This window comes from Ostrinia furnacalis, unplaced genomic scaffold (assembly GCF_004193835.3).
Source record: "Ostrinia furnacalis isolate ACB-3 unplaced genomic scaffold, ASM419383v2 OfSCF7161, whole genome shotgun sequence".
Classification (NCBI taxonomy): Eukaryota; Metazoa; Arthropoda; class Insecta; order Lepidoptera; family Crambidae; genus Ostrinia; species Ostrinia furnacalis.
In genome coordinates, this window is record NW_021137400.1 from 450,659 (window position 1) to 466,614 (window position 15,956).

The following is a 15,956-nucleotide window of genomic DNA, read 5'->3' on the forward strand; positions in this document are numbered from 1 at the left end:
TTTAACGGACATTAATATTTTTTATTGCGGATCTCTAAAATTTCAGTATTTAAAAGAATTAAAGATACACAATTGACCTGAACTAGGTACATCTTAAAGCTGTACATAAGTTCACATTAGAATAAATTTATAGACATTAGCGCTTTAGTGGTACAAATGTGGAACTTCATATAGATAACAGCATTCTAACAGAACACATGTGAACCTAATATACGCTCAATGCATTAAATTGGAGTTATAACAGTTCACATAGCCGTATNCACTGTAGCGTACTGTAGCCGCGCGTACTGCGACGCCATGGACGACTGGCCCTCGGTGCGCCTGCACAACTGTACGTAGCGTGGGCGTAGCGATTGCATATTGCGTAGGCCGCAGCACTGACAATAATACACTAAAGCCCGGTCGCCGAGCACGTAGAATGTCGTCCAATGACCCCAAGCTGCCCATCCTTATCGCTCGTAATTATGTTGCTGTCGCGCTCGCACACTCACATCGGCTGCCCGTCGCACAGTCGCGACAGCAATATAATTACGCGCAAACGATAAGGATGGGTAGCTTGGGGTCATTGGACGACATTCTACGTGCTCGGCGACCGGACTTTGCTAATGCGTAGCCGATAATAAAGCACTAACATGCCTACGTAGCCCGTAGCCCTGTAGCCTTCTCTAACCCGCAGCAATGTAGCACGACTATCCGCAGTCTGTAGCGTACGTAGCATGACAACGTCCGGTCCGTAGTACTGTAAAACTACTTGTAAGTCGTGAAGGCCTTAGCCCTTTAACTTGCTATAGCATAGTTTTGTATCGTAGCAAAATGTACTTAATAATTCGCTCGTGCTGTCTCTAAAGTCTATGATTTATAGCATACTTAATTCAGATAAAAATACCACCTAAAGCGCAGTCATCATTTTGATAGTGTGTGAAACCTGTTTATTGTGTAAGGTGGGGACCGAGAGTTGGCAACAAAAGATGTTATTAGTGCGATGCAAATATAATTCAGTGTCTCAATTTACACAGCAACACATACTGCAATTGTGTTTACAAAATGTATTTTTAAACTTCATTTCATAATTTAAGCGTAAATAAAATGCATTCTAGTTAATTCCCTCCTTATCTTATGTACCTAAAACATAACAACGAAAACGAAAGTGGAGTCCAGGCCTCTGATACCTAATTTTACCTTTTACACTGAACCCATCTGCTTTATTTTTTACCCGACTACGGCAAAGCAAAAGGAGGGTTATGATTTTTTTATATTGACACAGAACTCGCTGTTTATGTTTTATTATTTTGTCCGTTGCAGAGTGCTTGTATGAGCACTACGTTTGGGCCCGGGCGGTCCCATAATGGATTCACAATGTAACGTTATAGTAAGGCACACTTTTGTTTTGTAGATTACCATGTGCATTATTATGTAATACTAGCTTTTGCCCGCGGCTTCACCCGCGTGAAATTTAGTTTGTCACAAATTGTCATAAATTATAGCTTATAATATGTTATTCTGGATTATAAAAAATAATACTGTAAAGTTTCATCAAAATCCGTTCAGTAGTTCAAAATCAGTTTTTGCGTGAAAGAGTAACAATCACAATACATCCATCCAGACATCCAAACATTCGCATTTATAATATTAGTAGGATTGTGTAAGGCTATCTTGATTCTAATGTTGTTTGTCTGAACTGCACTGCAGTATTAAGAATTAATGTAGTTATTTAAGAGACTTTGCTAAGTTAAATATCATTTTTTCATTATGTAGGAATGTATTTTTACGCACCTATCTCACTACTGTTCATTTGAAATACCATTAAAAATAGGTTTTTCATTACGCACGTAAAATGTTTGTAAAAGTTGGTACCTACTTATTAATAGTATGCATGTTTCCATCTTATCTTTTCACTATCACAAAATATGACGCATTGCTAGTTAACAATTTTAGATAATTGTAATACCTACTTTTAAAAAAAAATAGCAGTAATTTAGTGAATACTCGTGATATCAGGCCTGTTCATCTCCGCGAGTTTACATCGAAAACAAAACACGCACGATGGCCCACCTACAGGAGGGCCATTTGACAAGGCCTCACATACGAGCGAACATTGACTCACGCACGCGTATTCTTGTGTATGATGGAAGAAAATAAAAAATGGTGTACTAAATACTGTGCAGTATTTAACTGCCTAAATAATAATAAAAACACAGAATGTACTTTTTTAAGTTGCCTCAAGACACTGAGTGGTAAATAAGTAGTTAATATTATTCATGCTAAGTCATGTATTTCCTCCGCCATTTTCCGCAGTTTGGCACCTCACGTCACATCATTTTACCGAAGTCAGCCCTATAGCTTCGGCGCAGTGCCGATCACTGACGTTTGTCAACAAAATGGTGCTTGACTCTTGAGACAGGCTAAATTACACCATATTGTTAATTAAATTGAGCATACATTTTTTTAAATACCTTCGCGAAGTAAAACTTCTGTACGTAGTACTTATTATTATTCTGTGGTGATATGCAAAGCAAATATGTACACGTGCTTCTTTACCAAGGCTGAATGCTTTGTAGATAAATTAGAAATGTTACAGATATTTTTGAATATATGAACCTATACAGTACTCATGTGTAAGGACAGTGGACACACGTAGCTAATAGACTTCTGAACGCCAGACCTACGTCATTTTATAAAAGCTGAAAGTTTGGGTTAGCTTTGGCTTTGGCAGCTATCCTAAAAAAACTGTCTGCAAGGAGTTGGAACTGTCAAAACTGTCTGGCTTTAGGGGAAAATACTTCTAATTATTGTCCAAATATTATACACTAGCTTTCCGCCCGCGGCTTCGCATGCGTGCAATTTCGTTTGTCACAGATCGTCATAAATTATAGCCTATATGTTATTCTGGATTATGAACAATAATACTGTAAAGTGTTCAGTGGTTTTTGAGCCTATTCATTACAAACATACAAAAAGAGGTACAAATCTTTCCTCTTTATAATATTAGTATAGATAATAATCAGATTTAATGGTATAACGTTAGTAGAATTACAGTCTAATTGAATATACAGAAAAAGCCACCGTAAAGTTAGACTTACGTTGGGTTAGAATGCTGGTGAATCATGAAGTTTCGATTAGCGTGGCTTTGGCATCTATCCTAAAAAAACTGTCTGGCAAGGAGTGCAACTCAGCCTAAGCCATACTATTTTTCGATACAAATACTCGCACGGACGCATGCTAGTTAAGGCGATTAGTGTCCTCAATCCGCGTGAAATGGTCATTTTGTAAAGCCTACTCCTCTTATACTGCTGGACAGAAATAGTTGAAAAAAATATATGTTATACAACAGTTCAAGGACTACATTTGACACGTTTGAATTTTTCCTACGTCTCTTTGTTGTGGATTAAAAAAATAAATACGGGACATCGATTTTTTACTTCAATTCCCTACTCCTCCCAAACGGCTATGTTAATTTTAAAGATTTTTGCACGAATAGATTAAGAATTCTTTAATCTTTAAATGACACGTTGCGTTTTTCAATCGAACATTACTTTCATTCATAAATTTTACTTTTGATAAATTCCGAANTAGCGGCTACTTTCAAGAAATAAAATCTTCATAGATTTTTTTGACGTACTCGCTAGCGAGCACACATAACGTAAACCCCTTTCTTTGTTATTAATATAGTATTATACAGGGTGGCCAAAACAGTGAGGTCTAAAAGAAAAATTTAGATTCCTTACATCAAGGTGTACCTAAATCACCCCCATGTATATGATACGATTGTGCTTAGTTTAGGAGACAGAGTTAATTTTGTGATATTTTAAAATTTTATGACCTAGTAGGCTTTAAACATTTTTATCTTTTTTTTGGTTTGACTTTTTTCAGATTTCTTTTTTTCGGCAGATTTGTTATTAATTGCAGATGTTTGAAAAAAAAATTCACCTTCCTATCTTTGATACAAGATACAAAAGTTTTGCTAGAAACATTAAAATGATGCTTTTATCAGAACATTATCAAATTTTCAACTTAAAAGTTTAAGTAAAAAAAAGAACTTCCATAGGTCCAAAACCATTTTAAAAACTGCGCCGTTTCCTGAACATTCATAATAATACAAAAAAACATGTACTTAATGGGCCACTATTTCCTGTAATCGGTCCACTAAAGTGGTAAGTCGGAGATTCCGTTACATGTTTTTGACTTTCTTAGAGTGAATTAATATTGGGAATCCTCTAAGTTTACATTACTTAGAACAGATTTAGAGCAGTAACTGGACAGAACATGTTTTTGTTCTCAACGAGGAAGCTCTTGCTCTTCATCACACCTGGTGGAAACTGATGATTAGGCTGAAGGTGGAAGGGAACTTCAACTACAGAGGAACTATGGCTTCCTACCTCCAAATTACGGAACACATTGTTATTTTAAGTAAGTTTTAATGAACATAAACCAAATATCCCTCCTTCTTCTTCTCACTGTAGTAGGTATTTCAAGGGTAATAGTAAAATGTAACAACTGCCAATTGTAACAAATGTCTTCAAGTGGTAAGAGGTAAGCTTCAGAGGTCCCGGGTTTGATTCCCAGTGGAGGTGAAATTTTCTGATCGGTTTGGTTGGTGGTAGGGTTTGATCTAAGTCTGCCTGGCTAGCAACTCTATATTTTCCTAAGTCTGTCACTATAACAATAATGTTAAAAGCATTACTGTATTCCGGAATTTGGAGGTAGGAAGCCATAGTTCCTCTGTAGTTGAAGTTCCCTTCCACCTTCAGCCTAATCATCAGTTTCCACCAGGTGTGATGAAGGGCAAGACCTTCCTCGTTGAGAACAAAAACATGTTCTGTCCAGTTACTGCTCTAAATCTGTTCTACGTAATGTAAACTTAGAGGATTCCCAATATTAATTCACTCTAAGAAAGTCAAAAACATGTAACGGAATCTCCGACTTACCACTTTAGTGGACCGATTACAGGAAATAGTGGCCCATTAAGTACATGTTTTTTTGTATTATTATGAATGTTCAGAAAACGGCGCAGTTTTTCAAATGGTTTTGGACCTATGGAAATTCTTTTTTTTACTTAAACTTTTAAGTTGAAAATTTGGTAGTGTTCTGATAAAAGCATAATTTTAATTTTTCTAGCAAAATTTTTGTATCTTGAATCAAAGATAGGAAGGTGATTATTTTTTTCAAACATCTGCAATTAATAACAAATCTGTCGAAAGAAAGAAATCTGAAAAAAGTCAACCCAAAAAAAAGATAAAAATGTTTAAAGCCTACTAGGTCACAAAATTTTAAAATATCACAAAATTAACTCTATCTCCTAAACTAAGCACAATCGTATTATACACATGGGGGTGATTTAGGTACACCTTGATGTAAGGAATCTAAATTTTTCTTTTAGACTTCACTGTTTTGGCCACCCTGTATAGTACCTACCTACTGTTTTTTGTAATTACTTAGTAGCGCACAAATTACTAAAGATCCCGTCAAACCCTCCATAAAATCTACAAATGTTTACATTAGGAGTGTGTTGGTTGACCACATTTTTCTAGCGGTCGGTGGGATAAAAGCACTCTCGAATCATAGGCACTTAGTTGCACCACCTTACTTTAACCGTAACTATTACAATAACCGGTTTTTAGTATGGAGTTTAACAGACTTTTGACGTATGTTTAAGTTAAAATAAGATGGCGCAACCCAGCCTTAGAATCTCCGTATTTGTCGATATGTTTTCATCATCATCATCAACAGCCCTTTACAGTCCACTGCTGGACTACGAGCCTCCGCCACTATAGTGGAGGGTTTTGCCATGATCCCCACGCTTGGCAGGCGGGTAGGAGATCGCAGTTTAAAAGATTGATGTTTTTCAGAGAGCGCTGCTGCCCGTTCTCTGTTTGATGTGTAGTCCCTAAGTCGCCTCTTACGACACCCGCGGGAAGAGTAGGGGTTGGTGACAAATGTATTCTACTCTGCCGTCACCACACGGCTTATTTTATGCGCATATAATCGCAAAAACAAGAGATACGTGCAATTTGTAGGCTTAATCTAGATTAACCTGTTTGCGTGGGGCGATCAAAACATATGAACCACTCACTTGTTTTGCAAATGCTGATTAGTCGGTATTACTCGTATGTAAAGTACTTACCGATTAATACACACTTAATTAATAATACAGGGTGGGAACGATAAGTGATCTCACTCGATTATTTCTGAACTATACGATATTAAAAAACAAGTCACTGATCCTGAAAGTGCTTCATGAGATCTATCAAACGGTATCAATAATAGGTTACAGAATAATCTGGATCTCTCCGAAAATTCAATGTTTCCTGCAGCTTCCATACATTTAGTAAAGCCACATAATATTGAAAACTACACAAGATATCTTAAAACTGGTTACTGATCCTAAAAGTGCTTCACGAGCTCTATCTAATGGTATTAACAATAGGTTAAAGAATAAACTAGATCTATCCAAAAATTCAATGTTTCCATCTTCTATACATTTAGTACTACCAGTCATGGCACTCATCTCTTTATAATATTATAGCAAGTAAAGCCTAAAACTAATTTTTTCCATAAATAATTTTAAATAAGAATGCAAATTACGAGTTTATTTTAAGTTTATTATTTAACAAAAAAAAAATTGTGTGGTTGGCATACATTTAGTATGGAAGCTGGAAACATTGAATTTTCGGATAGTTCCGGTTTTTTCCGTAACCTATTATTGGTACAGTTTGAAAGAGCTTGTGAAGCACTTTCAGTTTCAGTAAGCAGTTTTTCGATATCTTGTATAGTTTAGAAATAATCGAGTGAGATCACTTAACGTTTTCACCCTGTAGACTAAACTGAGAGCGGTGTTTGTGTAGATTATCTTGTTTGTTAGTTTTTAGAGTATTGCGCATTAATCATATAATATGACCCAGACTTACATATTACAAAATAGTGAAATGCTAAAAAATAAATAAATTGAACATGAAATAACTAAATTATGATAGAGTAATCGGTCATTATCATGATAAACTTTAAAGAAACAAATTAATTAAAAGTTTGTGTTAGGTGTCGCGTGGATGTGATAGATAGGGTCGGGGACGATCATCCGGTAATGACAGATCTGTGAACTTGTGAAAAGAGTACTAATATAATTAACACAGCCCCCTTATTAATAAAAGTTACTCCCTAGTTGAACTCTGGCTAAATTGACATTTAGATTAAAATAGACATTTCCATGTCCTTTTAATCCATGGTTCATCCTGGGCGTAACTTTTTATTAATAAGGGGTATAGTGTGTATTTTGTCTATCTCTCATGTTTTAAATTGCAAGAACTCCATATTTTATGTCCACCCCCCACATAGCTACCTACTCGTAGTAGGTATGTATTTGCTACTAACGTTCTTCTGACCAGCGTGGAGTGTATAGGCCTCTGTAAAATTAGAGGGTCTTGCTCTTGCAGTGGAGACCAAATGATCTGATGATGATGTGTATTGTCCAAGTGAGGAAGCGAGAGGGTCGTCCTTCTGCAGTAGATATCAAATTACCTGATTATGATGATGATGATGATGATGATGATGATGTGTATTCTCTAGGTTTGAAGCAAGAGGGTCGTGCTCCACCTGTAGATACTAGAGATGAAACGGATAGTTGTTTGGCCGGATACCGGATACCGGATATCCGGCCAGCTGCTAGACCGGATAGCCGGATATCCGGCGGCCGGATAGTTGGCCAATTGTCTCGTTGCATGTCGTGACGAGTTTAGAGCCGCACAGGTGCTTCGGACGCGATCAGTGGGTCTATTAGTAGACTAGACTAGTCACACTTTTCGAAAATCAAATCCGTCCGAATAGAATGTCAGATTTTGCCACTTGTCTAGGGGATAGATCAATTCGGGTGATTTCGGTTGCCATCGTGAGTGTGATTAAATAGCAAAATTTAATTTGTTTACTTGCTGCGTAATCTGATTGAACTACACCATGTCATCAGATCATCAGTGAAAAAAGATCGTCTATTTTATTTGGCAATATTTCGACATTAACAGATATTTACTATTTATGTATTCGTCATTAGAGTGAATAGCCCAGAAATAGAAATAAGTTTTTTGAAAGGCATGGCAAAAAATATGGCTTTTTTGTAAGTTTTTGGACTTTAAATAAAAACCGTCATTATTATTAGCCATTTTATTGACATTTACCTCAAAGATTAATGCATTTCATTTTATTAATAGGAAATTGTCGTAGTTTTTTAATATCCGGTATCCGGCCGGATAGTGAGTTACTATCCGGTATCCGGCCGGATAGTAAATTTAGGCCGGATATCCGGCCTACCGGATAGTTACCGGATATCCGTTTCATCTCTAGTAGATACCAAATTATCTGATGATGATGATGATGATGATGATGATGATGTGTATTCTCCAAGTTTGAAAGTGAGAGGGACGTGCTCCTGCTGTAGATACCAAATTATCTGATGATGTTGATGATGATGATGATGATGATGGTGATGATGATGATGTATTTTCTCCAGGTGTGGAGGCGAGCGAGGTGCGAGGCGACGTGGCGCGGGCGCAAGCAGTGCGCTCGTCGGAGCCTGTCACGCAAAGCGTGGTAGGGGGTTCCCATGCTTTTATACTGAGGGTACGTGCACAGAATAATAATAAGTACTATGTACAGTAGGTTTTCTTCGCGAAGGTATTTAAAAAAAATGCTCAATAACGTTAACAATATGGTGTAATTTCCTTTGTAATTTAATTTAGCTTGTCTCAAGAGTCGAGCACCATTTTGTTGACAAACGTCAGTGATCGGTACTGCGCCGAAGCCATAGGGCTGACTTCGGTAAAATTATGTGTTACGTGAGGTGCCGAACTGCGGAAAATGGCGGAAGAAATACATGATTAAGCATGATTATTATTTTGTGTTTCGATTTTACAACTAATCAGGCAGTAAAAATACTGCACAGTATTAATTACACCACCGTTTTTACATACATAGTTTATTGTCTTTACAATGCATATGGGTGAAGAATACACGTGCGTGCGTCAATACTCGCTCGTGATTGTCCTGTCGATTAGATATCTCAGGAAGTGTAGTCGCGCGTGTTTTGTTTTCGATGCAAACTCGCGGACATAAACAAGCCTATTTTTGAATTTTCGTTTCGTATTTTTGAGTTTTCGATGTTATATTTTTGAATTTTCTTTTCTTTTCTATCTTTATAAAAATGTTTTTTTTTTTAGCCAGTATGTGACAAATACACGACGTTGAAAACTTTACTTAAAATTCAAGCATACATTTAGATTTATTGCTAGATAAGATGTTACAGGATATACCTAGTTAATAGAATGACACCCTGCAATAAGTAATTTAAAAAAATAAGTAATTTAACCGGGAATAAGTAATTTAAAAAAATACAATACCAAGACTGTTATTGGTTTAAATATTGAAATGTAACCAATAAAAAACTATTCTGTGCTTTGAGTTAGAATCAATTTTAGAAGCGTGTAGCTACTACGAAGCTATTTTCTACGATTCGAACTACGAACATTCGTAGTACCTACGAACTTCGTAGCAGAGCCATTTTAAGTTCGCTACGACAGCGCTACGAGGGTAGGCTCGTAGTTGTCTTCTAAGAATACCTTTTTCAGGTTATCATTCCGGATTCGTTCGTTTCAGCCGAATGACGTCCACTGCTGGACAAAGGCCTCCCCCAAGGATTTCCACAAAGACCGGTCCTGCGCCGCCCGCATCCAGGCACCTCCCGCGACCTTCACCAGATCGTCGTTCCACCTAGTGGGAGGCCTGCCCACACTACGTCTTCCGGCTCGTGGTCGTGGTATTTCGGATTATTGGTATTTTATTGGTATATTATTTTTTACAGATTTCAAGTTTTTTTGGTCTTGCCCCTCTGCGGTTCGAGTCTCGTGCCAACGGGTTCACTGTCTCTCTATCCAGTGCCATGTGCATCTATAGCTATATTCTAGTCAGTATTTTAAGTAAGTATACTTTGCCATGTTCTTATTTATAAAAACAATTTATAATCGATTACTAATATTAGAAATGCGAAAGTAACTCTGTCTGTCTGTCGGTCTGTCTGTCTGCTATCGGTCTGTCTGTCTGTCTTGTCTGTCTGTCTCGCTTTCACGCCTAAAGCAATTTTGATGATGGCATAGAGATAGTTTGAGTCCCGGGAAAGGACAAAGGATAGTTTCTATCCCGGTTTTAAAACAGGAACGCGCGCGATAAAGTTTTTCTGTGTCAGACAAAATACCACGCGGGCGAAGCCGCGGGCGTAAAGCTAGTAATACATATTAGGTGGCAATTATTTTAAGCTATGCTGACTTCGCTTAAAGGTATTATGTAACGACTGACGTAAAGATGTCTACTAATCCCTCCTTGTCTTTTCGCAGTTATATTAACAATATACGGGCTGGTAGCCGAAATAAATGCAGGCGTCCAGCTGTCAGTGCGCATGTCGTCGCGAATGTCTCAGGTGAATATGCCAGCAGGAACTACCTCTAGTCTATCCCTCACTAAACCTTAACTTCGAACTCATGTATCACGGGGAGTGCTCCGAAGAATTGTCCGGACTTATTCCTGCCGCCACTTTTCGCCACCGATCTACCCGACAGCACTTCCATCCCCATCACATAGATGGTTGGCAGTCCACAATAGTACGTTTCTTTAGAAACTTCTTACTGCGTACAACCAAACTGTGGAATGGACTGTCGTCTGCGGTGTTTCCGGACGGATACGACCTGCAAGCTTTCAAGAAGAGACCGTATCTTCACCTTAAAGGCCGGCAACGCACCTGTAACGCCTCTGGGACTGCAGGTGTCTATGGGCGACGGTAATCACTTACCATCAGGTGATTCGTATGCTCGTTTGCTTCCTGTCACATAAAAAAAAAGAACTCCTTCAACTCCAATCCAAAAACATATGTTCTTCTGATTAGGTAATTTCGTTGCGGGACCAATGACAATTTGACTTTCCCGCGGGACAAACTTGATCCTCATTGGTTGGATTTTTATTAGCAGTCAAACTGTACATCCTGGCTACACAGGAGTTGCAGCGGTGGGAACGAGAGGTGGGAATAGTCCCGTAGTGTCCCTGGCTTTAAGACATTATGAAATGTGCAACATGGAATGCAAAGGATTTGTTAGATGCATTTTCCAATACGGATACGGTGGACCGACGACCTGATAAAGGTAGCAGCAGGAAGGCGCTGGATGCAGGCCGCTACCAACCGTGCGATGTGGAAGTCATTGGGGGAGGCCTATGTTCAGCTGTGGACGTCCTATGGTTGAAATGATGATGATGATGATTTTCTAATATTTTTATTTTCTTGTATAAAAAATTCCGATCGACTCTTTTCAATGTAGAAACATTTCCTGGTATGTTTATTTGACTAACGACTTTAATTGTAGGTGGTATCGACATGCGACGTACTAGTGGTGGTGGCCACAGCGGCGGCGGGAGTTTATGGTGCACCGACGCGCATGAGGAACATGATCAAACTCATGGACAGGATTGTTTCAGTGAGAATTATTAATGATTGTTATAGCTTTTTTTTTCTCCACAACGTGGAAGCTCTTGGCCTGTATCTCACCTGATAGTAAGTGACGATCAGGCCGAAGGTGGAAGCGAGCTTCACCCGGAATCCTCAACCACAGAGGAACTGGCTATCTTACCTCTAACTGCCGGAACACAACAATGCTGTTTACAGTGTTGTTATGGCGACAGACTTAAATAAGATGGTGGTAGCTAGCCATGTGGACTTAGAACAAGCCCTACCACCAACCAAACCGAACAGAAAAATCTGTCCCCATTGGGAATCGAAACCGGGACCTCTGCGTCTGAAGCAGGTGCTCACTAGACCACAGAGGCGGTTGCTCAAAGTAGAACTCTTTTTGATCCACGGATTCCTGCAGAGGCACCTCCTAAAGCTCTGTAAGCTAAGGTAGTTTTCTAAAATGCCTTCGTGATGATATTTACTTCAATATTCATAGTACTGGGTTAATAGGTGAGTGTAGTTATAAAATTCCTGATGCCAGTCACAAGAGCTGTCACGGTTTAGCATACTGTTGCAACTGGGAGAGGCTCCAAGTTTCTAGGCTCGTGTAAGGCGCTCTTTGATCACTTAATCAGGGCCGTATTTCAACAAAATTTCTATTTATTTATTTAACGAACCACTAGTGTTACCTCGTATAATCACAAGGAGTTCTTGCAGGTGGACAACACCCTCAGTGGGCAATACTCGGCGGTGATGGAGCGCAAACTGTGCGCTATACTGCTGGGACTGCTCATCTTCTTCTCGGTCCTCATCGTGGACGACTTCTGCTTCTATGCGACGCAGGCCAAGAAGGTCGATAGAGAATGTAAGTTGGTTGTCAACAAACTTATGATCTTATGTTTAAAGTCACATTGTCTACCTACTACGGATGTAAATGAGGTCAAAGCCTGTTTGCATTTTCTGTATTTTCATTCTTAATGAACATGATTTTCTTCAGGTACCAGGGTTAGGATTTTGGAGATATATTTAGAAACTTAGGTATTATGAAACTTTCTTCTTCAGGGATATTAGTGCAGTTATACGTGCAATGTGCATAGTTGTTTGCATTAAGTGTTATATTCAGGCTTCGTAATGCATATTTTCACAACCTTCATAGTAAAAATGTGTAGAGAAAAAAAAAACGTGTATTTATTTATTTTTACGATTATAGGATAAATTACTTCCATTTTTCTTTTTCAGGGGAGATAGTCCTAAACTACATCGGCTTCTACCTGCTCTGGTACGTGGTGATGATCCTGGAGCTGCAGTTCGCGTTCACAGCGTTATCGGTGCGCGCGCGCTTCCGAGCGCTCAACGATGTGCTTGCGCTGACGGCACGATGCGTTGCTGTACCCGGTTAGTACTTAGATGGATCCTATTTAATTTAGCTTAGGCGCAGAGCATCCACTTTTAGTTGACCAATAGTTGGGCCCGATTTTAATTTGTATGAAGAATCAGCCGATACCAAATTGGTGTAATGTGCGTACTTTAAGATAACAGATTATATCAGCCTGACCCAACTATCGGCCGACAATAAGTCTGTGGTCCGCGCCTAGGCTTACAGTGACAATATCTTTAGACTGTTTGACAACAGTCGCGTAGATTTGTACTCACGGGTGCATCTACATGACAAGGACGGTCATGAAATAAAAAAATTAAAACCAAAAAAATCAAAATCAACCATATTTATTCAGTTTAGAATCGGTAAAATCCTGAGGGGCACCAGACCAGACCCGTTCAGAATTCCGTTGCGGGTCCAATGACAGTTAAACTTCCCCCGGGACAACCTTGACCACCAGTGAGGTTGGGTTTTTATTGGCAGTCAAGCTGTAGATCCTTCCTACACAGGTTTTGCACCGGTGGGAACGAGAGGTGGGAATAGTCCCGTAATAGTGGAAGATATCAATTTTAAATATTCAACACTCTCTCTCATCACTTTATTTGCACCTAAGCACCACTCAACATAATTCTAATGATATTGGTAACATTTCAGTGGAAAAAATCCGAAGGCCGACTCCCCTGAACATCTTCGCGATCAAAGTGACCCCAAACGACCTGCAGCGGTCCGATGACGTCAGTCTACTCATGGACGCCACGCCGAAAAGACGACCTACCGTCATTGTGAAGAGAAGTGGTGAGTATATTTTCTTCAATCAGACAGTAAATGAAAGAAAGAAGAAGAAAAAATATTGTGGAAATGGAAAGTAACTACATTTGCTTGTGGCCTAATTCACGTATTTTGTAATAGTCAAAATGTTGTTAACGTTTAGAAGTCGAAATTGAAAAATTCCCGTGTATATTCGTATTCACGTGTCATTTCGATAGAACGATTACTCGATAGGATCGCAACTCAGCGATTTGTCATTTTTGACGTTTAATCACTGACATCCAATTAAATCAAACTTCAAAATAGATAAAGGTGAATACCGCGGAGGCACGATCGAATACGCATAAAAACGAAATCGAAACAATTAATAAGTTGGTACGTGAATACGAAAAGTGACTGCAGCGATCAAATCGCTGGCATGTCGTTGAACTTTTGAGGCCACTGTTTGTTTGTTACGTTTTGATGCTTAGGCTAAGTTGCACCACCTAACTTTAACGGTATCTATAACGATAACCGGTTTTTGACGTTTGTTAAAGTTAAACTAAGATGGTGCAACCCAGCCTTAGACTAACTAAGATAAGACTTGAGAGAAAACGAATGAATCTTTTTGTCCAATAAATAGGTAATATCGCCCGCAGTTTCTCTGTGAGACGAGTCCACTCAGGCAAAACCACGGAAGGCGCAATTTTTCTCTATATTTTTTATGACCATGAATAATTTATCGACTGATAGTGGTAAAGTTTGTACTTAGCCATAGCTTACCACTATCAGTCGAATTATCTAAACTATCAGAATTTTTGATGGTAATTTTAGATAATTTTTGATTTGATTAGGTAGAATTCAGTCCAACTTATCAAATGCCAACTTCAAATTATGTGACCACCTAAAACTGCACCATCAATTTCAGTGAGCGGAGAGTCCCGCCTCATCGTGTCCCCTTGCGAGGCGATATACGGCTTAGCATCCCTCCATGGCACCCTCTGCGAGGTGGTGCATCGAATAGACGACAGCTACGGCATCCCTCTCATTGTGATCCTCATATCCACGCTGCTTCACCTGATTGTGACGCCTTACTTCTTGATTATGGAGATCAGTAAGTATTTTGTCACGATTTTCATCACCGCTTGAATATACAAATAGGCCACTCTTCTGTTGTAACTACTGCATCAGAATCATGAAAGCATCGTAAATACTGAGAAGATCATTGCAATAACAATTTGGATTGATTTTTTCTAGAGTAGGTAGTAGCAAATAGTGATATTCTCTACTTATATTATATTATCTACTCTAGACTAGACAAAACTAGTAATTGGAGTGTAGCAGCACGTAGCAGGAAAGCTGTACTTATTACGTATGTTTCTTATTCTATTGGACAGCCACTGTTTTAAGCTGGGCTTACCAGTCTTCCACTAGGATCTTCTCAATGGTCTGAAAAATCATTGTGATATTTGTCCTGCCTCTTGTTACAATAGCTTGTTCAAATATAGCTGATAATAATCATCTATTTTTCCAGTTGTATCAGCCCACCGAGTGCATTTTCTGGTTCTACAGTTCCTGTGGTGCGCCACTCATCTGCTGAGGATGTGTGTGGTCGTGGAGCCTTCACATTATACTATACAAGAGGTACATTTTCAAGTTTGGTTAATCTAAATATAATAACTCAAAGGTGACTGACTGACTGACTGACATAGTGATCTATCAACGCACAGCCCAAACCACTGGACGTATCGGGCTGAAATTTGGCATACAGGTAGGTAGATGTTATGACGTAGGCATCCGCTAAGAAAAGATTTTAGAAAACTCCACCCCTAAGGGGGTAAAACGGGATCCACGCGTACGAAGTCGCGGGCGGCCGTATCCGGCTAGTACGATGATTTAACCAGGTGCAGGATTTTCTTAGTTTTGTTTGTTTTCTTTCATTAACTTCAAAATATCTTGTACCAGGGCAAAAGGACCGAGGGTCTGGTCTGCCGGCTGATGACGTCAGCACCCACTACCGGCTTACTGCCCACTCGGTTGGAGCTGTTCTCCCGCCAGCTGATGCTGCGCTCCGTGTCCTACACCCCTTTGGGCATGTGCACCTTGGACCGGCCGCTGGTTGCTTCGGTTAGTATCTTTATCTTAATTCAGAAAACATTTTTTTATCCACAACGAGGAAGCTCTTGGCCTGTATCTCACCTGATGGTAAGTGATGATCAGGCCGAAGGTGGAAGCGAGCTTCACCCGGAATCCTCAACCACGGAGGAACTGGCTGTCTTACCTCTAACTGCCGGAACACAACAATGCTTATAACATTGTTGTTATGGCGACAGACTCAGGTAAGATGGTGGTAGCTAG

The 15,956-nt window shown here is 39.3% G+C and overlaps 1 protein-coding gene across 1 annotated transcript; it reads left to right on the forward strand.

Moving 5' to 3' along the window:
• Positions 1–464: 464 nt before the first annotated feature.
• Positions 465–15,743, forward strand: Gr9 (gustatory receptor 9; the record flags this gene model as incomplete). Its single annotated transcript, XM_028319289.1, has 11 exons — positions 465–495; positions 8,495–8,604; positions 9,842–9,956; positions 10,371–10,453; positions 11,388–11,498; positions 12,191–12,338; positions 12,713–12,868; positions 13,506–13,646; positions 14,527–14,712; positions 15,133–15,242; positions 15,564–15,743. Coding segments are annotated over exons 1-11 (1,371 nt in total), but the record flags the coding sequence as incomplete, so codon positions are not given.
• Between the last annotated feature and the right edge of the window lie 213 nt (positions 15,744–15,956).